General features: G+C 36.4%; 1 protein-coding gene across 9 annotated transcripts in view; it reads right to left on the bottom strand.

Moving 5' to 3' along the window:
• RAB3GAP1 (RAB3 GTPase activating protein catalytic subunit 1) overlaps positions 1 to 26,880 on the bottom strand; it is a 118,727-nt gene that overhangs the window by 67,965 nt on the left and 23,882 nt on the right. For 3 of the 9 annotated variants that reach the window (XM_070581242.1, XM_070581241.1, XM_070581243.1), the window contains exons 4-5: positions 8,493 to 8,625; positions 5,631 to 5,709 (exon numbers count right to left, since the gene is read on the bottom strand). The exons of 3 other annotated variants lie outside the window; for them this stretch is intronic. In XM_070581242.1, coding sequence (XP_070437343.1) covers positions 5,631 to 5,709; positions 8,493 to 8,625 — 212 coding nt within the window. The remainder of the gene's footprint in view (positions 1 to 5,630; positions 5,710 to 8,492; positions 8,626 to 26,880) is intronic. 3 more of the 9 variants (XM_070581246.1, XM_070581244.1, XM_070581245.1) reach the window with 1 other exon arrangement.

The following is a 26,880-nucleotide window of genomic DNA, read 5'->3' as shown; positions in this document are numbered from 1 at the left end:
TGAGGTCTGGAAACTATGCTTCCAGAAGCATAATATCTCTCAGATATTATCATTCACAACTGTGCCCTTGTTTATGAGGCCCTGGGAGTAGGAAGCTGCATATCTTTTTGCTGATGTCACCAATCTCCCAACAAAGTAACCTAAACACACCAGCTTCTTTCTGTATCCTTTAGATTTATTCAAGCATTGTCTGTGCATGGACTTTCCACCAATTAAATCAATAGCCCCTCAGGAATATGGGTGTACATGAGGCAAAAAGCTGGAACTGAGACTTCTGCTTAAAGCCTGGAACCTAAAAGGGACCACCACCTCAATAAAATGAGAACTCCTGGCCCAGATGGTTTCAATGGCAAATTCTACCAAACACTTAAAGAAGACAACACCAATTTTACACACTCTCCTCCAGAAAATAGAAGAGAACAAAATATTTCCCAACTCACATTATGAGGCCAGCATTTCTCTGATACCCAAAGCATTAGAAAACTACAGACCAATATCCCTTAAGAAAATAGACAATGAAGTCCTCAACAAAATAATACATTTCAAATCCAGCAATACACATACCCACAAATACAAATTACACCACAAAGAAGTAGGGTTTATCTTGGGAATGCAAAGTTAGTTAGATATCCAAAAATCAATGTAATCACCATATTAAAAATCTACAGAAGAAACAAGTGACCATATTAATTTAAGTAGAAAAAGCATTTGACAAAATTCAACATCCACTCATGATAAAAACTCTTAGCAAACTAGGAATAGAAAGGAACTTTCTCGACGTAATAAAAAGCATCTATGAAAAACCTATAGCTGACATCATACTTAACGGTAAAAGACTAAAATGCTTTCCCTCTGAGATCAATAACAAGGCAAAGACGTCCACTTTCACTACTCCTATTTTTTTTTTTTAAAGATTGGCACCTGCGCTAACATCTGCTGCCAATCTTTTTTCTTCTTCTTCTTTTTCCCAAAGCCCCCCTCCCCCCCCCAGGTACATAGTTGTATATTCTAGTTGAGTGCCTCTGGTTGTGCTATATGGGACACTGCCTCAACATGACCTGATGAGCAGTGCCATGTCCGCGCCCAGGATCCGAACCGGTGAAACCCTGGGCCAGCGAAGCGGAGCGTGCAAATTTAACCAGTTGTCCATGGGGTCGGCCCCCACCACTCCTACTCAATATTTTACTGGAAGCCCTAGCCAGTTTCAAAAGGAAAGAAAAAAAAGACACAGAGATTGGAAATGAAGAAATAAAACTATCCCTATTCACAGACAACATGATTGTTTACATATAAAACTCAAATGACACTACAAAACCCTCCTAGAAAGTAATAATTGATTTAGTAAGGTTACGGGATATAAGGTCAATGCACAAAAATCAGTCACATTCCTACACACTAGCAACAAAGATCTGGAAATGAAAATTTTAAAAATACTAAACTACAATAAAAAAAGCAATAATTAGATATAAATCTACCAAAACATACACAGGATCTGCATGCTGAAAACTACAAGACACTAATGAAAGAAATCAAAGAAGACCTAAATAATTGGAGAGACCAACCATGATGATGAAATGGAAGACTCAACATAGTAAAGATACCAGTCCTCCTCCAAACTGATCTAGAGATTTAAGGCAATCAAATTTCAGCAGGACTTTTGGCAGATCTAGACAAGCCAGTTCTAAAATGTAAATAGAAAAGCAAAGGAGCCAGAATAACCAAAACAACTTTTGAAAGGAAGAATAAAGTTGGAGAAATCACACTACCTAATTTAAAGACGACTTACAAAGCTAGAGTAACTAAGAGCATCCAGACATATACTCACACAAATGATGATTTTTAACAAAGTCGCAAAAGTAAAGCAATGGAGAAAGGGAACTCTTATAACAAAAGGTGTTAGAACTCAACATCCGTATGCAAAAGCAGAACCCTGACCTAAACTTCTATCTTACACAAAAATTAACTTAAATGAATAATAGCTCTAAATATAAAATGTAAAATTTTTAGAATAAAACACAACATCACTAGTGATCAAATAACACTGATAACGATCTTCTGATATGACTTGATGAAAAAGGCACTTCACCTCTATGGCATTCTTCCCAAAAGCCCATAATCCAAGTATAATCATAAGAAAACCAGAGACAAACCCAAATTGAGGGAGATTCTATGAAATACCTGACTAGTACTCCTCAAAACTTTCAAGGTGATGAAAAATAAGAAAAGACTGAGAAACTTTCACACATCGGTGACTATGGAAACTAAGAAGACATGGTGACTAAATGCAATGTGCTATCCTAGCTGGGATCCAGGAATAGAAAATGGATATTAGTGGAAAAACTAGTTAAATAAAGTTTAGCTAATACTAATGTACCAATGTTAGTTTCTCAGTTTTGACACAGGTACCATGGTAACCTAAGCTGTTCACAATAGGGGAAGCTGGGTGAAGAGCCTAACAGGACAGTCTGTACTATCTTTGCAACTTTTCCTGTAAATCTAAAATAAACCAAAAATTTTTTTAGTTTTTCTGTAAATATAAAATAAATCAAAAAAATTTTTAAGTTTATTTTAAAAAATAGGAGAAAGCTCCATGACCTGCTGGTACAAAGAGTTCCTAGACACGGCAACAAAAGCATGATTCATAAAGTAAAAAATTGATGAAATGGGATTGATCAAATTTAAAAACTTTTATTCTAGAAAAGGAAATGCTAAGAGAATGAAAAGATAAGCTACTGTCTGGGAGAAAATATGTGTATTCAGAATATACAAAGAACTCTCAAAACTCAACAGTAAGAAAACAAACAACTCAATTAAAAAGTGGGCAAAAGACTTAAATAGTCTATCAGAGTATATACATGGCAAATAAACACATGAAAGATGTTCAAAATTCAAATTAAAACTACGATGAGAGGGGCCAGCCCAGTGGTGTAGTGGTTAAGTTCACATGTTCCACTTTGACAGCCCAGGGTTTGCTATTGTGGATCCCAGGTGTGGACCTGCACACCACTCATCCAGCCATGCCGTGGCAGCAACCCACATCCTCTCCAAAATAGCAGAAGATTGGCACAGATGTTAGTTCAGTGACAATCTTCCTCACTAAAAAAACAAATCAAAAAAACCAAACCAGGATGAGAAACACAATACACCTATTAGAATGGCTACTATAAAAATACTGACACCAAGTGCTGGGGAGCATGTAGAGCACTGGAAGTCTCCTACAGTGCTGGTGGGAATGCAAAATGGTAGTCACTCTGGAAATCAGTTTAGCCATTTCTCATAAAATTAAATATACAGTTACTATATGACTTAGCAATCTCACCCTAGATATTTACCCTAGATATTTCAGTGAACTAAAAATGTATTTTCACACAAAAACCTCTACACAAATATTTATAGCAGCTTTATTCAAATGCCTAAACCTAGAAACAATCCTAATATCCTTTAATAGGTGAATGAGTAAACAAACTGTGGTATATCCTTACAACAGAATACTACTTAGCAATAAAAAGTAACTAACTGTTGATAAAGAATTACTTCAACAGAACTCAAAAGCATTATGTTGAGTGAAATAAGCCAGTCTCAATGGTTACCATATGATTCCATCTCTATGACATTCTTTTTTTTTAATTGGGGTAACATTGGTTCATAACATTATATAAATTTCAGGTGTACATCATCTTTCGACTTCTGTGTAAACTATATCAAGTTCACCACCCAGACTAATTAGCATCTACCACCATACACAGTGCCTTTTTACTTCTTTCGCCCTTACCCCTCAGTAACCACCAATCTAATTTATATGTGTGTGTTTGTTGTTGTTTTCATCTTCCACATATTAGAGAAGTCATGTTTCTCCATTTTGCTAAGCGAAATTAAGTCATCCATGTTGTTGCAACATCTTTTTTTGTTGTTCATCTTTTTTTTAATGGCTGAGTAGTATTCCATTGTATATATAGACCACATCTTCTTTATCCATTCATCCATTGTTGGGCACACTTAGGTTGTTGCCAAGTCTTGGTTATTGTAAATTATGCTGCAATGAACACAGGGGTTGCAAATATTTTTTTGAATTAGTGTTTTCATGTTCTTTGGATAAATACCCAGAAATGGAACAGCTGGATCATATGATAGTTCTAGTCCTAATTTTTTGAGCAATCTCCATACTGTTTTCCATAGTGGCTGAACCAGTTTACATTCCCACCAGCAGTGTATAAGGGTTCCTTTTTCTCCACAACCTTTCCAACATTTATTTGGGTTTTTTTTGAGGAAGATTAGCCCTGAGCTAACATTTGCTGCCAATCCTCCTCTTTTTTCTGAGGAAGACTGGCCCTGAGCCAACATCTGTGCACATCTTCCTCTACTTTACATACGGGACGCCTGCCACAGCATGGCTTGCCAAGTGGTGCCATGTCTGTACCCAGGATCTGAACCGGCAAACCCCGGGCCGCCGAAGCAGAAGGTGCGAACTTAACCGCTGCGCCATCAGGCCGGCCCCTCTTGTCTTTTTAATAATAGCCATTCTGACGGGCGTGAGGTGATATCTCACTGTAGGGATTTCCCTAATAGTAAGTGATGTTGAACATCTTTTCATGTGCCTGTGGGCCGTTTGTATCTTCTTTGGAAAAATGTCTGTTCAGATCCTTTCCCCATTTTTTAATTAGGTTGTTTGTCTTTTGTTTATGACTTTTTTGTGTGTGAGGAAGACTGTCCCTGAGCTAACATCTGTGCCCATCTTCCTCTACTTTATATGCGGGATGCCTGCCACAGCATGGCTTGATAAGTGGTGTGTAGGTGTGTGCCTGGGATCCAAACCGGTGAACCCCGGGCTGCTGAAGTGGAACGTGCGAACTTAACTGCTACATCACAGGGTGGGCCCCATAATCTTTTAAATGTGATGTGGCTCTTATATTAATGTATCACATATATAATATAAACATAAGTGAGTTTTGAGGTTATCACATAACTAAGATCAACATTTTATTTCAATTCAATTTCCAACAACATGTACTAAGTTTTCTATGATTTTTAAGTGTTCTATGCTGGTCATCAGAACGATAGTTAGGCACTACCCTAGATTATGACACATACTTGCAGAAAAGAGTTAACAGAAGGCCTATGACTGCTATCCTTAGAAAGCCCTGCTTGCAAGGCTGACCTATGGATGGCATCTGGGAACCTGGATCTGGGGAGAGCTAACTAAACTGTTTGTACAAACAAGGTGGTTTATACTGAACATCTACTTTCTTTCTGGGAGTCTGAAATTTTGTTATATACCAGTCAGAAGGTGCCAGCCCCCAACTAAAAACCCTCTGACAGCTGAGCCTCTAACAAGCTTCCCTGGTAGACAATGTATGATGTTGTCACAACTTGTTGCTGAGGGAATTAAGCAGGTCTTGTGTGACTCAACAAGCAAAGGACTCAAACACTTGCACTTCCTCCAAACTTTGCCTCAGACACCTTTTTCCTTTGTTGACTTTGCTTTGCATGCTGTCACTACAATAAATCATAGCAGTAAGTTCGACTATAACTGAGTCCTGTGTGTCCTCTGAGCAAACCATCGAACCTGAGGTCAGTCTTGGGGCCTCCCTGACACACAAACTAAAAATTACCTGACTAAAATGTATACCTACCATCTTACCAGGCAATGTGCTCTTGGAGGAAAGTCATTATTCATACACAGCAAATCTTGCATAGCTTGTGGAATAACATCTATAAAAACATTTGATAATGAAAAAGTTAGCATGTTCATTCTAAGGCAGAATTTTATAATATGATTTATAGAAATCATATTATATAGCATATCTTGCTAGTCCATGTAGCTTTGCAATTGCTTAAAGATTTATATTTAGGGCTAACTGTAAGATTTGTGGGCAGGGGGATGTCTCTCTCTCTCTCTCTCTCAGTAACTTTTCTTCAAAAAAAGCCAGGCTATTAAAAAAAAAACATTCCCATGTTTATAATATTTTCCTTTCTTCTACGTCATGACTCAAACAATTCCTCATTCTTATCAGAAAGCCTTGTTTTATTTGTTCTTCTTGGCCTGTGCCCTTGTCTCTATTTCAAAATTCTACTTAGAAGTCTGTCAACTCTGCAACACCTTCCATGGCTAGCCTTTGCTCGTCCCTGGCCATCTTAAATGTTCTTGTAAAACCACTAACCAGCTTCCCACTTATAACTCATATATCTTTAAGCACTTGCATTCATATCCATAATAAGATACTAACATCAATGATGACCATTCATAAATGCATGATAAATTTAAAGCATGAAGAATAATACTTGTTTATAAATATACTTCCTTCTGCTGTATAGCTATAATTGCTTAGCAGATTTGTATTTGGTTAATTTGCAAAAAGAATAAATAGGACACTAATGACTTGATGCTCTACTTAACTAAAACATTAAGCAACTCCAATGAAACAAAAGATCAGTGCTCAAATCTTCTGACCTCTCACAATGATTTTAAATGTGTATCTCTAAATCAAGTGAGCTGATGGTTTGCTTGTATCTTGTAACTTCTACCACTACTTTCAGCTTCAATCACAACCAAATTAAAACTGCACAATATATACACACACAGAAGAAAACGCCTTAACTATCTTAAATCCATTCATCTTCTCTCATACCACAGTCCCTATCACCTGTTCATTCCAGAAACACTGATTCTAAGCCTCCTTATTACAACAGCTTTTCCTTTATGCATGATCTTTCTTCACATTAACAGCACTTAATATTTCTCTACCTTGAACAGTCTCCTTTATTAATCAACAGAATGTTGGACCCAGAAACCTTTGGGCCGTTATCAGACTTCCCAACAGCTGCATATATTTCACTCTTCCCCTTACTCCTAAAGTACACATATTCATATTCCAGTATCTTATTTTGCTGTTTAATTGTCTTACCTATGTGTATACATGGTCAATAGTATCTGTCCTAGTTTATGAAATCTGAATGTAGATGCTACCTAATTGTTTTGCTTGCAAGAATATATATAATAGAAAAAGTAATATAATTTTATTCCTATACAAGAAAAGGCACAAATATTTCAGGCCTACACTTACAAATAGTAATGTTTTGACCAGAAAAACTTTTTAAAAATTTTTTTATTGAAGTATAACTGACATATAACATTATATTACATATAACATATATATCAGGTGTACGACATAATGATTTGATAATAATATACACTGTGAAATGATCACCACAAAAGTGTAGTTAACATCTAATATCATATGGCTACAGAAAAATTTTTTTTCCTGTGAGGAGAACTTGTAAGATGTACTCTCTTAGTAACTTTCAAATACGCAATACAGTATTATCAACTATTAAGTCACCATGCTGTACATTACGTCCACATGACTTATTTATAACTGGAAGCTTCTACCTTCTGACCCCCTTCACCCATTTTCCCACCCCTCCCCCTCCCCCCTCCCCCAGCAACCACCAATCTTCTCTGTGTCTACAAGCTTGGTTGTTTTGTTTGTTTTAGATGTCACATATAATTGAGATCATACAGTATTTGTCTTTCTTTGTCTGACTTACTTCACTTAGCATAATGCCCTCAAGTGACCAGAAAACCTTTAACACACATTCTGCATATTTATTTTCTTAGTAACAAAGAAGGGTATTTGACCAACAGCTTCAAAATTCATTATTTGGTCAATACCTTTGCTCACTCACTGTTATACACTAGTACACCTCAGGACAAAGATTTTGGATGATTTGACTTATAAATAACCATAAGCATCATTTACAGAGATTTTGGATGATGTGACCTATTAACAACTGTAAGCACCATTTACTAAGGAGTACCACGGGCCAGGTACTAAGACAGGTGCTCACGTACAGTATCTCATTAAATCTTCCCATTAACACTCCGGGTACTACTTCACTTTACAAAGGAGATAATTCAGGTTTAGAAAGGTCAAGTAATTAGTAATCAGAAAAACCAGAATTTTAATCCACTTTATATGTCTCCAAAGTATGGGGTATATCCAAAACACTACGGTGACTAATCAATAAGTAACATTTTTTTTAATCCTTCAAAACCCAACTTAGTTGCTTAATTTTCCATAACACCATCTCGGATCTCTCCCAATTAAAAGTATCTTTTCTCCTCTGAATTCCAGTAGAATTGCATGCTTTGGGATGGCACTTATTCCCTGCTGTCTCCAATTACTATTACTTACGTACAGATTTTAACTCTCCTACTCTAGTAGGAAAAGAAATGTACATTTCTTTCAAGTTTGGGTTCAGTTGAGCTTAGCAGAGCACCCAGCACACTAGGCACTCAATATTTGCTGATTTAATTAATTCTAAGATGAATGATTCTTCCTCTGAAAAGATCATACTCCAGATGGGGTGAAACAACTTTGCATATGTAAAACATCTCCAGAGGACACTACTTAATTAAGGAAACTAAATCCATAATTCAAAATTATAATCAGTCATACAAGTCAAGAGTTTAAAAACACATAGTAAAAACTTACCTTCTAATACTTCATCCTTTCCTTCTTTATCAGTGGATTCTTGTACAAGATAATGGTGAGTGACTGAGAACTTGAAATCAGCAAAGGAAATTTCATCTGATTTCTCTTCCCATGTGCCAGAAGTAAATACACCCTGTATTTAACAATAAAATGGAAAAACACCCACCTTAAAGTATTCAACAGTTACCATTATATGTTTATTAATCACAGAAATCTTTTTCCTCTTTTCCTGCCCATTAATCTAAAAGTCTCATCCTATAGCCATTCTCCACATAATGAAAGAAAAAGGAAAAATACATAAGTGAATAAAACCAAGAGGAAGTTATTTTATAAATGATTTGTCACATTGTTCCTTTAGAAAAGAAAATTCCCCTAGAATATTAACTATCAAGTGACTTAAAAAATTATAATTTTTGTGACGGGTCTCTGTAGAAAATAATGAATATACAGTAAATCCCATGCCTCTTCACATGCAAAAGACAAAAACAAAAAAATCCTTTCTACTAAGCAGAATCTCTATAACTAACTTTTAACTGAAAATGATTAAATGTTATAAATTTTAAAAAATACATGGCAATGAAATATACTTTTATTTAAAAAATCTCAAATGTAATATCATGATGTGGCACACAGCATTACTGGATATCAGAAATTGTTTCATAAAAAAGCAATTTGTAGGATCAATTTAAGCAACATGACATCTGTAGCACTTATTTGCTTATCAGGTTTTTGCAAGCTTCTTTATCAAGCTTTGGCATTCAAATATTTTCATTCAAGCTGCAACTTCTTGATTGGAAATCTTTTTTTTGGTGAGGAAGATTGGCCCTGAGCTACAATCTGTTGCCAATCTTCCTCTTTTTGCTTGAAGAAGATTGTGTCTGAGCTAACATCCATGCCAATCTTCCTCTACTTTGTGTGTGGGATGCTGCCACAGCATGGCTTGGTGAGCGGTTTGTAGGTTCATACCCAGGATCCCAACCTGCAAACCCCAGGCCACCAAAGCGGAGCTCACAAACCCAACCACTACGTCACCAGGCTGGCCCCTGGAAAACATTTTAATTAAAAGTTCCAAAGAGCATCTTTACCTGTACAACAAAACCACAAAAAAGGATTTTGCCCACGGGGCCTCTAATCTCCCACAGCTATCCTTTCCACTGGAGAGGTATATATCATTACAACATAGCATCATTATGAGGCAAGAAACACCAACCCAGCAACGCGCCAAGCACAGATAATCTCAAACTATACAGAAAATATGTAAGCAATGATTCTGTGAGTTACTGAGGTTCTAAAACGTGTTTTTCATGACCATACCTAACATGTAATACCCAAATGTTTTACCCTTGTTCTTGGCAAGGTATTTACAATTCTGAATTGAGTTAAATCATATTTTAAACGTCCTAAGGATATCCTATTATGTAAATACATCAAATAGCAATCTTTTTATTAGGAGACTAATCACCAGGTATGATACATATCCGAAACTATGATTTTTTTATATGTTGGGTTTCTTTAAAGTGAGGTTAACCTGTGTTAAATTAAAACATACATGGCCCATATCAAAAGTTTCTAATTGTGATAATATAATGATACATATAAGACCTCAGTTTGCTAGGAGAAATGCCCACTATACAGCAGCTAAGGCTAAAACTAAGGAAGGAGGAAAAGTCCAGAAAAAGAGAGAAGTCCCCTTTTTTCAAGCTTGCAGAAAAGCTGAAATAATCTTTTTAAATAATATAAAGAAACCATTATCTCACCCTAATCCTGGATTCTGGGCACCAGTGTCAACCTTACCAACAGCTATCTCAAGAAAGATCTGGTTGTATTCAATAAAGAGGTATCCAGATTCTGTCTCCAAAATACCCTTTTAAGATAATTCAGCTCAACTGAAAAACAACACTCTAAGCTCCTTCTTTCAATTTCATTGTGATATAGTCATTTGACACCAAATTCCAGTATGATGTACATTTATGATTAGAACCAGAAACGACAACTCTAGTTCAAAATTAACCTAATGATTCATCAAAAATAACTTCTGAGGGACCCGGACAATAAAAAGAAATAAACATATAGACTGGAAAGAAATAAAACTGCCTGCATTCATAGATGACTTGAGTATATATACAGAATATCCAAAGGAATCTACAAACTACTAAAACTAACTGATGAGTTTATGAAGTTGTGGAATTCAAGGTCAACATACAAAAACCATCTGTATTTTTATATACTAGCAGCAAATACTTTGAAAATAAAATTTTTAAAAAATACCACTCTTACAACATCAAAAATAAATCAAACATATAGGAATAAACTCAATGAAAGATGAACAAGAACTCTTCCTAAAAATACTTCAAAACATTGCTGAAAGATATTAAAGACCTAAATAGAGATATACCATGTACATGAATTGGAAGACACAAGACCGTAAAGATTCAATTCTCCCACAGACTGATCTACAAATTCAACACAATCCTAATCAAAATCGCAGGAGGTACTTCATAGAAACTGATGAGCTGATTCTAAAACCAATATGAAAATCCAAAGGACCTGGAATAGCTAAAATAATTTTGATGAAAAATACACTACCTAATTTTAAGATTTACTTTGCTAAAGTAATTAAGACAGTATAGTGTTGGCATAAAGACAAATAGATCCATAATAGTCCAGAAATACATTCACACTTATACTTCATTTTACAACAGAGGAGCCACTGCAATGGAAAAGATGGTCTTTCAACAAATGGTCCTGGAATACTAAGACAGTCACATGGAAGAAAACATTGGAGGATATCTTCACAAGCTTGAGATAGGCAAAGATTCCTTTGAGAGGACACAAAAGGCACTAACAGTAAAATTAAAAATTGAGAAAATGAACTTCATTAAAATAAACATGCTTATCAAAAGACAGTTAAGAAAATAATTAGGGAAGCCATAGGCTGGAGGAAAGACTCAAAATACATACAGTAGATCCCCTTATCTGCAGGTGATACATTCCGAGACCCTCAGTGGATGCCTGAAACCATGGACGGTAATGAACCCTATAAATACTACGTTATTTGCTATCCGTACATACCTATGATAAAGTTTAATTTATAAATTAGGCAGAGTAACAGACTAACAAGATTAATAAAATAGAATAATTATAACATACCTATGATAAAGTTTAATTTATAAATTAGGCAGAGTAACAGACTAACAAGAATAATAAAATAGAATAATTATAACATACCATATTAAAAATTCTATGAATCTGGTCTCTTTCTCTCAAAATACCTTTTTTACTGTACCCACCATTCTTTGTGTGATGTGAGATGATACAACACCTACGTGATGTGATGAAGTGAGATGAGTGATGTAGGTAATGTGACATTGCGTCCTAGATGGGATGGCAAGAGATTTCATCACGCTACTCAGAATGCCTTGCAATTTAAAACTCATGAATTGTTTATTTCTGGAATTTTCCATTTATTATTTTCAGACTGCAGTTGAACACGAGTAACTGAAACAGTGGAAAGCAAAAACATGGATAAGAGGGCACTACAGTATATCTGACAAAGGACTCACAACCAGGATATATGAGGATAATTTTTAAAACTAAACAATCTAATTTTTTTTTGAAAAATGAGCCAAAAAACTTAAACAGAGACTTAGCAAAAGAAGCTATGAATGACCAATAAACAGTTAACTGTAATGAACTACTAGATACTACTCAATATCACTAGTTATCAGCGAAATGCAAATTGAAACCACGAGACACCACTTCGCATCCAGTAAGATGACTAAAAATAAAAACCTGACAATGCCACTATCAGAGAGAATGTCGAGCAACTTGAAATCTCATACATTGCTAAGAACATGAAATGGTACAACCACTTTAGAAAACAGTTTGGCAGTTTCTAATAAAATTGAACATAAGACCTGGCAATTCCACTCCTAAGAATATACTCAGGAAAAATGTTCTTTGTTCACAAAATTGTTCACAGCAGCTTTATTAAAAACAGTCAAAAAATGGAGATGATTTAAATATCTATCAACAAGAGAAGGGATAAACATATTGTGATACAGTCATACAATACAAAGAATGATATGTGCAACATGGATGAATTTTTAAAACATTATGTTGAGCAAAAAAGTCAGACACAGAGTGTATGGTGTATTATTCCACTTATTTGAAGCTCAAGAACAGGTAAAACTAGTATCTAGTGGAAGAAATAAGACCTGTGGTTACCTCTGGGATTGACTGGATAGAGAAACAAGGAATCTTTCTGAGATGATGAAAACGTTGTATATTTTTATTTAGATGGTGGTAACATGGGTACATACATTTGTTAAAACAAACTGTATATTCGAATTCTGTACATTTTACTATGTGTAAATTATAACCTAACAAAGAAAAAAAATCAGTAAGATACCCCTTAAAAAAGAGATAAGGAGATGGGGGTAAAATTATAACTTCTGAGGAAAATATAAGGGGTAGGGAGAGGAAAATGTTCTTTTTCAAAAAAAAAGGGTAACAGCAGTTATGCAAGAACAACATGCACTAAACATCATCAGAACTGGACCCAACAATCCTTTCCACTTATCTTTCAACTTACTCAATAAGCTTTAGGTAACCAAAATATATTCTGAGCCAGAACTCTGAAGGGCCCAAGACCTCAGCAAGATAAAGATCATTCTCTTAGTTGAGCCCTTCACAATATCTGGCCTAGACTATTTTAACAGCTTTCCTCTGGTCTCTTTATCTCTACCTATAATCCTTCTACATGGTTATCTTCCTAAAATATAAATCTGATATTGTTCCAGCTCTTTAAAATACTTTAATGGCTTTCCATAACCTATTTGGTGGTCTCTAGAGATTTTTAATCATGTATTCTATCAGTAAACATTTTTGAGTATACATCTCCATGTATGTATATTTTTATTTAAAAATTAAGCATTACTGTATCAATGTATTATGAACATTATGCACAAAACAAAAATTGACAAAAAAAGGGATGTAAAAATGTATCATAACTTAATACACAAATGGGTCATCAGAAGCACCTCTAACAGTGGCATGTACCTACAGTGGTAGAAATATAAAGCCCACAGATCTGGCCCCACCCCTTTCCAGTTTTATCTCCCACAGCTACCATCCATCTTCCCTGTGTTACAATCATGCATGTCTTGTATTTTCCCAGAGGTGTGTTTTCTCTTTCACACCTGTGCATAAGCTATTTATTCTGTTCTGTTCTTATTTCTCTTAGCATACTTTTATTTATTCATTCTTCAAAACTCAACCTAAATGTTAATTCCTGTAGAAAATCTGCTTTGATTCTCTTCAAGCAAATTAGTGATTCTTTCTCAGTGTCTTGTTCAAATCACTAGAATGGCATCATATTCTAATCATTTGTTTATATATCTATTTCTCCATTAGATTGTGAAGAGCAAAGACTTATGTTCTATTCTTCTTTGCAGCCTAAAACTTAACAGTGCCTACATGCTTAATAACTACCTTAGCAACTACCTTTTTTCAATATTCATAGTAACCCCCATATGTCCCAAAGGTGCTGGGATATACCAGGATATTATCCAAACATATTACATATATTACAATATATTACATATATTTGGATAATATATACACTGCGATCTAGTCTAGCAACCTGAAAACCACACAACTCAATCTAAAAGGTATTCTTTGACTTGAATTAACATATGTACATCAGAGTCCTTTTGTTGAGCTCTTGGTGAAATTTATTTTCTCAATGCACAGGTTAAACACAGACAGGTAATCTCACTGCCTTCCTGGATTAAGAGATTTTCTATAACACCTAAACACAAGTTATCTTTAGGATTTATTGGTTACTAGAACCTAATTTCACATCTTAAACAGTCTGCCATGTAAAAATATAATCTTCCATTTTAAAAGTATAAATTTAAATTGTTTAACAAATTAACAAAAAAATTTTCTTCGATTGACAAAAGCAACACATTATTGAAAAGGAGAAAAATATACTAAAGCATAAAAAAATAGTGGATTTTTTCCATGTCTTTTTTTGACGAGCATAGAGCTGTGATTCTCAACCTCATTAGAATCAATAACCACCCAACAGGTTTAAAAAATGTACTGATAACTAGGTTCGACAAAACACCAATTAAATCAGAATCTCTGAGGCTGTGGCCTAAACACCAGAAGTTTTCAAAAGCTCCCCAAGTGATTCTAATGTGCAGCCAGAGTAGACAACCACTTGGTATAGAGCTAAAAACTAAAGTTTTCATCCACTGATGAAAGAAATCTTTATGACTGTTTGCACTATTGCAATACAAATATTAAAAAGTCATCTATGCTGGGACAAGTGGATATCCACATGTAAAAGAATAAAACTGGACCATTTCCTTGCCTGAAAATTAACTCAAAATGGATCGTGCATCTAAATGTAAGAGCAAAAACTATAGATATCATCGAGAAAGTAAAAAGACAACCCACAATGATACATTCTACAATATGGAGAATGGGAGAAAACGTTTGCAAATTATACATCTCTTAAGGGACTTGTATCCAGAATATATAAAGAACTCTTACAACTGAATAACAAAAAGACAAAGAGTCCAATTTAAAAATGGGCAAAGGATCTGAATAGACATTTCTCTTAAGAAGATATACAAATAGTCAATAAGAACATGAAAAGATGTTCAACCCCATTTTATAGATGAGAAAAGGTTCAGACACGAAAAACACTTGTCCAAAGTTAATCTTACTAAGTGGTAAAGCCAGAATTTGATCCACTATGGCCCTGTATATATTTGTTTGTATGTATGTATGTATATAGATGTATATGTATATACACATATATGTACACATGTATATATGTATGTATGTATAGATATTTAAATATATATATAAATTCAACAGTACATATGAGAACAAAATAAGGAGGGAGAACAACATACGGGTCAGAACTTAAGAAGATGGTTGGGTAAATGCCAGCTGAGTGAGTCAGAATTGGATTCACTCATGACATTGGACCTTGGTTAGCCTTTTGGTAAGGTAAGACTGATAAGGAAGAACAGACAAGGGTCTGGGGCAGGAAATTAGACATCAAACTTAGAGAAGAAACAGACCAATTCAGCTAAACTTTCCTATAGGGGAACAGAGGAAAAAAGGTGGAGAAAGTAGAGAGTGACCTGACCACAGATGCCTATCACTATCAGTCCTAGGAGTTTAGAATTTACCCTGCAGGCAGTGGAGAGGCATTGAAGACTTCTGTGTAGGCTTGTAACATGATGACAATATCAGTTTAGGAGAATTCTTCTGAACACAGTGGAAGGAAAGAAGAAATGGGAAAAAGCTAAGGGTAGGGAAGGTGAAAGCACGGAGAGGTGAGCAAAAAAGGTAGTCAGAAAGTAGTGCAGCCCAGTGATTACACTGGGAAGGCTTTATCTTAGGGTATATCTCTGCAGTTCACGGAGTAGCTCTATTACTTACTAGCCAAGTAATCTTGGACAAGTTACTTTTCTCTCTGTGCATTCAATTTCCATCTATAAAGTGGGAATAATAATAATAGTACCTATCTCCTAGAACTGTATTTAAGGATTAAATGAAATGATACATATAAAGTACTTAGAAAGTGCCTAGGACACAGTAAGCACTCAACAAATATTAGCCATTGTGCTAATATCAAAAATTCAGAAGTGATGTAAAAAATTCCAAATTAACAATAGAAGCTGGCCCCTTTGACACACACTTAGAATCTAAGATACATAATATCAACCACATTGGTTCTCAGTGTCACCTGTGCATAATTAACTGTCATGGGTAAGAAGGCCAGGAGTCTAATAACAACAATGGCCACAAATACGAAGAACAGAGGACACTAGGTTCTGGTGTAAATTTAGAGCAATACCTAGAGATTGATGGACAACTAGGACAAGGCCCAAACACAAGCAGCACTTGTGGAAATACCAGGCTTACTCCAAAAATATCTACAGACCTTTAAAATACCTGGAAGGAAAGGAGAAAGGAGGGAGTGTGAATTGCTAGAATTAAAAGCCAGGAACTTGGAAAGAAGTTGCCAAGGGATGTACTTTTTTCATTAGGATGCATATTTTCCTGCCGTTTGGATAAATTTGGAGAAAAAGACATTCACAATTTAAAACTAAGTGAACGGAACTTAAGACAATCCTTGACTTATAAACAATCAGCATTTATAAATGGCTTTTTTTAGAGAGGAATCTGACAATTTATTTTAAAATTAATATGTAGGTCCAATGGCATTTTTCACAAAAACAGAACAATCCTAAAATTTGCATGGAACCACAAAAGACCCTGAATAGCCAAAGCAATCTTGAGAAAGAACAAAGCTGGAAGCATCATGCTCCCTGTGATTTCAAGCTATATTACAAAACTATAGTAATCAAAGCAGTACGGTATTAGCATAAAAACAGACACACAGATCAATGGGACAAAATAGAGATCCCAGAAATAATCCCCTTCATATATATTCAACTAATCTCCAACAAAGGAGCCAAGGATACATAATGGGGAAGGGATAATCTCTTCAATAAATGGTGTTGGGAAAACAGGATAGCTACATGCAAAAGAATGAAACTGGACCACTATTTTACACCATACATAAAAGTGACTCAAAATAGATAAATGGCTTGGATGTAAGACCCTAAACCATAAAACTCCTAGAAAAAAAACATAGGTGGTAAGTTCCCTGACACAGGTCTTGGCAATGAATTTTTGGATCTGACTCCAAAAGCAAAGGCAACACAAGCAAAAAAAAAAGTCCAAGTGAGATGACATCAAACTAAAAAGCTTCTGCACAGCAAAGGAAATCAACATAATGAAAAGGCAACCTACTATATGGGAGAAAATATTTGCAAATCATCCATCTGATAAGAGGTTAACATCCAAAATATACAAAGAACTCATACAACTCAATAGCAAAAAGCAAATAATCTCATTAGAAAATGACCAGAGGATCTGAACAGACATTTTTGCAAAGAAGAAAAATAGATGGCCAACAGGAACATGAAAAGATGCTCAACATCACTAATCATCAGGGAAATGCAAATCAAAACCACAATGAGATATCACCTTATACCTGTTAGAATGGCTATTATCAAAAAGACACAAAATAACACGTTGGCAGTGATGTGCAGAAAAGGGAATCCTTGTGCACTGCTGGTGGAAATGTACATTGGTGCAGCCACTATGGAAAACGGTATGAAGTTCCTCAAAAACTTAAAAATAGAACTACCATAGGGTTCAGCAATTCCACTTGTGGAATTGAAGAAAACAAAAACACTAATTCGAAAAGACATAGGCATCTCTATGTTCATTGCTGTATTATTTACAATAGCCAAGATGTGGAAACAACCTGAGTGTCCAACAGTGGATGAATGGATAAGAAAAATACGGTATGTATATACAATGGAATATTATTCAGCCATAAAAAATGAAATCTTGCCATTTGCAACAACATAGATGGATCTTGAGGGAATTATGCTAAGTGAAATAAGTCAGACAAAGACAAACACTACATGATCTCTCTTATATGTGGAATCTAAAAGAATGCCCCAAAACTAAGCTCATAGATATAGAGAACAGACTAGCAATTGCCAGAGGCAGGGGGTGGGAAATGGGTGAAAAAGATCAAAAAGTACAAACTTCCAGTTATAAAATAAACAAGTCACAGGGATATAACATACAGCAAGGTGACTACGGTCAATAATACTGTACTGCATATGTGAGAGTTACTAAGAGAGGAGACCTTAAGTTCTCATTATAAGAAAAAAATTTTTTTAACTATGTTTGGTGATTTATTGTGGTGATCATTTCACAATACATATAAATATCAAATCATTTATGTCACACACCTGAAACTAACATAATGTTATATGTCAATTATACTTCACTTGAAAAAAAAGTAGGTCTAATCATAGTTACTATTCAATTTAAGTCATTTTAAACAAAAAATATAACATTAGAACTGTACTTACTAGAACTATAAAGTTATTTATTAATTCACTATATTTATAAGACTTCTCAAAGACTGTTTCAAACTACTTTGTTGAATGGAATATATATATATATATATATATATATATGCTTATTTTTGAGTATAGATGATCAAGTTGTCTTCATGCCAAGAAAAAACATTAATATGCAGGAATAAAAGTGTAAGGACAGCTAAGAAAAATTTGGAAAAAGAAAAACAATGGGGGGATATTTGTTCTACCAGAATGTACAATAAATTTACAGTAATTAAAATAAAACAGTATATTTACAGGAACAATTTTCAAATTCCAAACAGACTCCAGTATATATGGAACTTAGTATATGGTAAAAGGAGCATATTTAATAGATAGTTAAGAAAAAGTTGGCTATCCAATAACGAAAAAAAAGATAAATCTCATTTCATTCACAAAAGTCAATTCTAAGTAGATACCTAAATGTTAAAAGAAAAACATCTGTCTTTAAAAGAATAAGTACTAAAAAATAGAGAAGCATAAATGTATAATCTTAGGATCATGAGGCCCTTTGTACATGAAATTTAGAAGTCAAAAAGGAAGAGACTACTTTAAAATATAAACTCCTCTTACTTTACTACATATACAAAAATTCTAACTCTAATATATACATATATATATATATAAATCTAAACATAAGACCTGAAACTATAAATCTCTTAGAAGAAAACAGGGTAAAAACTTCATGATACTGGACATGGCAACAATTTCTTGGACATGACAGCAAAAGCACAAGCAGCAAAAGAAAAAGTAGATAAACTGGACTTCAATAAAATCAAAACTTGTGCCTCAAAGAGCACTATCTACAGAGTGAAAAGGCAACCCCCAGGATGGGAGAAGATATTTGCAAATTATATATATCACATAAGGGATTAATATTCAGAATACATAAAGAACTCTTAGAATTTAACAACCAACCCCATTAGAAACGAGCAAAATTATCTCCAAAGCAGATATATAAATGACCAATAAGCACAAGAAAAGATGCTCAACATCACTAATCATTAGGGTAATGCAAATCAAAACCAGTATAAGCTACCACTTTACACCCATTAGGACAGCTACTATCAAAAACAAACAGAAAACAAGTGTTGGTGTGGATGAGAAGAAATTGGAACCCTTGTGCAGGCTGGTGGAAATGAAAAATGGTGTAGTGCTGTAGAAATCAATATGGCAGCTTTTTGAAAACTTGAAAATAGAATTACTATATGATCCAGCAATTCCACTTCTGGGTATATACCCCAAAGAACTGAAAGCAGGGACTCAAACCCATATTTGCACACTCATGTGCATAACAGCACTATTTGCAATAGCCAAAAGGTAGAAGCAACTCAACTGTCCATCAACAGATGAATGAATGGATTAACAAAATGTAGTATACACATGCAATGGAATATTGTTCAGCCTTAAAAAGGAAGGAAATTCTGACACATACTACAACATAGATGAATCCTAAAGACATGCTAAATGAAACAAGTCAGACACAAAAAGACAGATATTATATGATTCCTCTTATATGAGGTGGTTATTATTTAATGGGTACAGAGTTTCAGTATGGGATGATGAAAAAGTTCTGGATATGGATTGTGGTAATCATTGCACTACAATGTGAATGCACTTAATGCCACTGAACTGTAGACTTAACAATGGTTAAAATGGGAGGTTTTTTCCCTTTGTGACGAAGACTGGTCCTGAGCTAACATCTGTGCCAGTCTTCCTCTATTTTCTATGGAGGATGCTGCCACAGCGTGGCTTAACAAGTGATGCTAGGTCTATGCACGGGATCGGAACCTGAGAACACCAGGCCGCCAAAGCGGAGCATGCAAAGTTAACCACTACGCACCAAGCCAGTCCCCAAAATGGCAGATTTTTATTTACAAGTTTTATTATGTATTTTATAAAATGAAAAACAAGCTTTTATAACACAAAAAGCACATTCAAATTAAAAGAAAAACAGCAGACTGCAGAAATTATTTGCAATACAGAGCTAACATTGATAAAAACATAAAAGTCCTTCTACAATTCAGTAAGAAAGCAGAAAATCAGTGAGAGTATATAACAAGCAATCGAAAGGGAAGTTCTAATGTCTAATAAACATGAACACTCAATCTCACCAGTGCTCAGGAAAATATAAGTAAAAGTTAGTTTTAGTCTCTTTATATTGACAAAAAAATAATGAAAATAGTGTTGGAGGAGTGAGAAAGTGGGTGCTTTCAGATACCATGTATGGGGAGAGCATAAGTACATTCAATTATCTTGGTGGAAAACAAGGCTCTATTTATCAAAAATAAAAATTACACCCCCTTTGACCTAGTAATACTACTTTCAGAAGTCAGTTATAGAAATATTCATACAAGTATGCAAATGTATGTATAATAATGCTTACTACCTCAGTACTGTAACTGCAAAAATTGGAAACTATTAAATATCCTTCATAGGAATATCCATAAACACATTATGATATAGTCATACACACAATGGACTACAATGCAAGCATTAAAATAATGAGAAAGATGTCTACGTCCCATCTCAGGGAAAAGCCAACAAAATATAAAGTTAAAAGAAAAAGTCAGCTACAGTAGAAGACCTATTACCTTTTCTTTAAAGGTATAATGTGCACACACGGAATAAAATATCAAACTTAAAAGTTGTTAGTTCTGGAAAATAGAAGAGTGAAAGGGAGGTGATGAGGAGGAAATTATCACTTCTTAAATATATACATCATTTGATTTGGTTACATTATTTTTGAAATTAAAGGTTCTTTTAAAATTTTAATGAAAAGATTTGGGGCTCAAAAGTAGAAAATGGAAAAGACAGGGAAAACAATTTTGGGGAACTGACTCCACAGGACAACCTTCTAGCCCATATGACATATCGTGCCCCAAAATATTTCTCTATACAGTCTAAAAATGTCTACTTACTTTTCTTACATTTCCCCAAAATTCCATAAGCATTCTTTTAAAAACTTGAAGACTAGGGGAGGATCCAAGATGGCGCCATGAGTAGTCCTCTTTGTCTCTCCCCCTTCAAGTCCACAATTATTTGGACACTCATCGCTTAACAAAGGATATCCAGATAGCATCTCAGGACATCTGAGAGACCACACGACTATACATCGGAAGGCGGACGGACTTCCCTCTGGGAGGAGGTGGAGATAGGTGAAAACTCTCCGACCCCGACCAAACAGCCTAGCAAACGGCTTTCTTCCAATGGACGCCCCCAGAAAATCAACACACACCTAGAGCAGGAGCGAGCACACACCAGAGGAGCGACGGTGGAAACAGGTGACCAGAACCCTACCTAAACCCCCCGCAATTACTCCTAAACGCAGAGGGAAACTCTAGAGTTACACACCTGAGCCCACAGGGAGAGTCTCGCCCCGCCATTGATGGGGAGATCCCGCCTGGTGTCCATGGCGCCCGGAGGGTCCCAGAGAGAATCACAGAGGGTACGGCGGCCCCCCCGGCTGCCACTACCTGCACGGGGGGGAATGGGATTGCCGGAGATCTCAGAGAGGACTGGGGCTGGGTGGAGCTCCAGAGGCCGGCTCTGCGCCCTGGAGGTGAAGCTCCAGAGTTCCACCCGGGCAGCAGACAAAACTCTCTGTCTGCCATTAGCGGAGGGGCTACGCCCAGCATTCACAACTCCAAGAAAGTCCCGGAGAGAATCCCAGAGGGCGAGGTGACCCCCAGCTGCCGTTGCCCGCCCGTGGGGCTAGGGATTGCCAGAGATCTCGGAGAGGACTGGGGCTGGGTGAAGCTTCAGAGGCCGGCTCCGCGCCTGGAGGGGAAGCTCCAGAGTTCTGTCTGGGTAGCAGACAAAACTCTCTGTCTGCCATTAGCGGAGGGGCCACACCCAGCATCCACAACACCGGGAGGGTCCTGGAAAGGAGAATATCAGGCAGGGCAGCAGCTGACCACCTACCACTGAAATCAGGATCTCCGGCTATCCCCCAGACAAGGCAAAGGGCTCCCCGAGTTCCTGGGGAACAGAACTGGGGCTGGGTGGAGTTCCAGCAACCCAGCTCCGTAGCCTAGGGGAAACCCTACAGGCTCACAGAAGCCTCAGGAAAAGCCTCTGCACAGCACTAGTAGAGAGCACCCATCAGGGAGCCACAAGGCTGGAAGACCCCGGGACAAAAGTAGCATAGCTAGGTGAGCTAACCACAGACTGTAGAAGACGCCAATAGCTCTGCTGCGACCCATAGTGGACAAGTGAGATTTTGTGGGTGCCGACAATGACGGAGTGGCAAATATAAGTGATCCTACCCCTGGCCGCTGGAAAAGCCCATAACACCATTGCAGACCCCAAGGAGTGAGCACGTCTAGGTGGGCTGCAACAGTAGGCACCAGCAGCCTGAAGCCCCTCCGTGATGGCCCCCACGGCAGAAGAGGGAATCCAAAGGACCACTGTGACTACGAGGAGGGGCCCAGGCCCAGTTAGCAACTGCGGATAGGGTTCCTGGTTGGTGCAGTATAAACAGCTGCTCCCCCACCACACCAGCAGAAACAAGTGGAAGGAGCAACTAAACTCTATCTCTATGCGGAGGCACAAATCTACAACATCAAGCAATATGAAAAAATACATTAAATCTCCAGAACAGAAGGAAAATAACAAATAGAAAACAATCCCAAAGAAAATGAGATATATAACCTAAATGACGATGACTTCAAAACAGCCATCATTAAAATACTCAATGAGTTAAGAGAGAATTCAGATAGACAACTCAACGAGTTCAGGAGCTATGTCACAAAAGAGTTTGATATGATAAAGAAGAACCAAACAGAAATACTGGAAATGAAGAACACAATAGAGGAGATTAAGAAAAATCTAGATGCACTGAACAGTAGGGCCGATAATATGGAGGAAAGAATTAGCAATTTGGAAGATGGGAATATAGAAATGCTGCAGGCAGAGGAGGAGAGAGAAGTAAGACTAAAAAGAAATGAAGAAACTCTCTGAGAATTATCAGACACAATTAGGAGATGCAACGTAAGGATTATAGGTATACCAGAGGGAGATGAAGAGAAAGGGGCAGAAAGCCTATTCAAAGAAATAATGGCTGAGAACTTCCCAAATCTGGTGAGAGAGATGGGTCTTCAGGTGACAGAAGCCAATAGATCTCCAAACTTTATCAATGCAAGAAGACCAACTCCACGGCATATAGTAGTGAAGCTAGCAAAAGTCAACAACAAGGAGAAAATACTAAGGACAGCAGGCAAAAGAAACTAACCTACAAAGGAACCCCCATCAGGCTATCAGCAGATTTCTCAGCAGAAACTTTACAGGCTAGAAGAGAGTGGAATGATATATTCAAAAATCTGAAGGACAAAAACCTACAGCCAAGAATTCTCTACCCAGCGAAAATATCCTTCAAATACGATGGAGAAATAAAAACATTCCCAGATAAACAAAAATTAAGGGAGTTCATTGCCACAAAACCTCCTCTTCAGGGAATCCTCAGGAAAACCCTCATTCCTGAAAAATCAAAAAAAGGAAAGGGGCTACAAAACCAAGAGCAGAGGAGATAAGTAGAAGGACAACAACAGAGAGTAGCAGCTCTACATCAGAACAGATTAAACCATGGGACGAGAAACAAAGGAAATTGAAGAAAACCGGAAAACAAGACATAAAATGGTAGTGGTAGGCCCCCACATCTCAATAATCACTCTAAATGTAAATGGATTGAACTCCCCAATCAAAAGACACAGAGTGGCAGGATGGATCAAAGAACAAGACCCAACAATATGCTGCCTCCAGGAAACACACCTCAGCCCCAAAGACAAACACAGACTCAGAGTGAAGAGATGTAGAACAATACTCCAAGCTAATAATGAACAAAAGAAAGCAGGTGTCGCTATACTAATATCAAACAAGGTAGACTTCAAAGCAAAACAGATAAAGAAAGACAAAGAGCGACAGTATATAATGATAAAAGGGACTCTCCACCAAGAAGACATAACACTTATAAATATATACACACCCAACACAGGAGCACCAAAATTTGTAAAGCAACTCTTAATAGAACTAAAAGAAGACATCAACAACAATACAATAATAGTAGGGGACATCAACACACCATTAACACCAATGGACAGAACATCCAGACAGAAAATCAACAAGGAAATTATAGAATTAAATGAAAAATTAGACCAGATGGACTTAATAGATATATATAGAACACTTCATCCAAAAATAGCAGGTTACACATTCTTCTCAAGTGCACATGGAACATTCTCAAGGATTGACCATATTTTGGGAACCAAAGCAAACATCAATAAATACAAGAGAGTTGAAATAATATCAAGCATCTTTTCTGATCATAATGCTATAAAACTAGAAATCAACTACAAGAAAAAAGCAGAGAAAGGTGCAAACATGTGGAGACTAAACAACACACTTCTGAACAAACAATGGATCATTGAAGAAATTAAAGAAGAAATCAAATATTATCTGGAGACAAATGAAAATGAGAACACGACATACCAAATCATCTGGGATGCAGCAAAAGCAGTCCTAAGAGGGAAATTCATCGCAATACAGGCTCACCTCACTAAACAAGAAAAAGCTCACATAAGCAACCTCAAACGACACCTAACAGAACTAGAAAAAGAAGAACAAACAAAGCCCAGAGTCAGTAGAAGGAGGGAAATAATAAAAATAAGAGCAGAAATAAACGATATTGAAACAAAAAAGACAATAGAAAGGATCAATGAAACAAAGAGTTGGTTCTTCGAAAAAATTAACAAAATCGACAAACCTTTAGCCAGACTCACCAAGAAAAGAAGAGAGAAATCGCAAATAAATAAAATTAGGAATGAGAGAGGAGAAATCACAACAGATACCAATGAAACACAAGGGATCATAAGAGAATACTATGAAAAACTATATGCCAACAAATTGAACAACCTGGAAGAAATGGACAACTTCCTAGACTCCTACAACCTCCCCAAACTGAATCAGGAAGAAATGGAGAATCTGAATAGGCCAATCACAAGTAAGGAAATAGAAACAGTAATCGAAAACCTCCCCAAAAATAAGAGTCCAGGACCAGACGGCTTCTCTGGAGAATTGTACCAAACAGTCAAAGACGACTTAATACCTATCCTTCTCAAACTATTCCAGAAAATTGAGGAAGATGGAGTACTCCCTAACACATTCTATGAAGCCAACATCACTCTGATCCCCAAACCTGACAAGGACAACACAAAGAAGGAGAACTACAGGCCGATATCGCTGGTGAACATAGATGCAAAAATCCTCAACAAAATTCTGGCAAACCGAATACAGCAATACATCAAAAAGATTATACACCATGATCAAGTGGGATTTATACCAGGGACACAGGGATGGTTCAACATCCGCAAGTCAATCAACGTGATACACTACATCAACAAAATGAAAAACAAAAACCACATGATCATCTCAATAGATGCAGAGAAAGCATTCGACAAGATCCAACACCCATTTATGATAAAAACCCTCAATAAAATGGGTATAGAAGGAAAGTACCTCAACATAATAAAGGCCATATATGACAGACCCACAGCCAACATCATACTCAATGGACAAAAACTGAAAGGCATCCCTCTGAGGAAAGGAACAAGACAAGGGTGCCCACTTTCGCCACTCCTATTCAACATAGTACTGGAGGTGTTGGCCAGAGCAATTCGGCAGGAAAAAGAAATAAAAGGAATCCAAATAGGTAATGAAGAAGTAAAACTCTCGCTGTTTGCAGACGACATGATCCTATATATAGAAAACCCCAAAGAATCCATAGAAAAACTATTAGAAATAATCAACAACTACAGCAAAGTAGCAGGGTATAAAATCAACATACGTAAATCAGTAGCATTTCTATACACTAACAATGAACTAACAGAAAAAGAACTCAAGAACTCAATCCCATTCACAATCCCAATGAAAAGAATAAAACACCTTGGGATAAACTTAACCAAGGAAGTGAAGGATCTATACAATGAAAACTACAAGACTTTCTTGAAAGAAATTGACGACGACATAAAGAGATGGAAAGACATTCCATGGACATGGATTGGAAGAATAAACATAGTTAAAATGTCCATAGTACCTAAAGCAATCTACAGATTCAATGCTATCCCAATCAGAATCCCAAGAACATTCTTCACAGAAATTGAACAAAGAATCCTAAAATTCATATGGGGCAACAAAAGACCGCGAATTGTTAAAGCAATCCTGAGCAAGAAAAACAAAGCCAGCAGAATCACAATCCCCGATTTCAAAACATACTACAAAGCTACAGTGATCAAAACAGCATGGTACTGGTACAAAAACAGGTCCACAGATCAATGGAACAGAATTGAAAGCCCAGAGATAAAACCACACATCTA

This window comes from Equus przewalskii, chromosome 17 (genome assembly GCF_037783145.1).
Source record: "Equus przewalskii isolate Varuska chromosome 17, EquPr2, whole genome shotgun sequence".
In the NCBI taxonomy this organism is placed as follows: domain Eukaryota; kingdom Metazoa; phylum Chordata; class Mammalia; order Perissodactyla; family Equidae; genus Equus; species Equus przewalskii.
The sequence above is the reverse complement of the archived record's forward strand: the minus strand, read 5'-3'. Positions and strand labels throughout refer to the sequence as shown.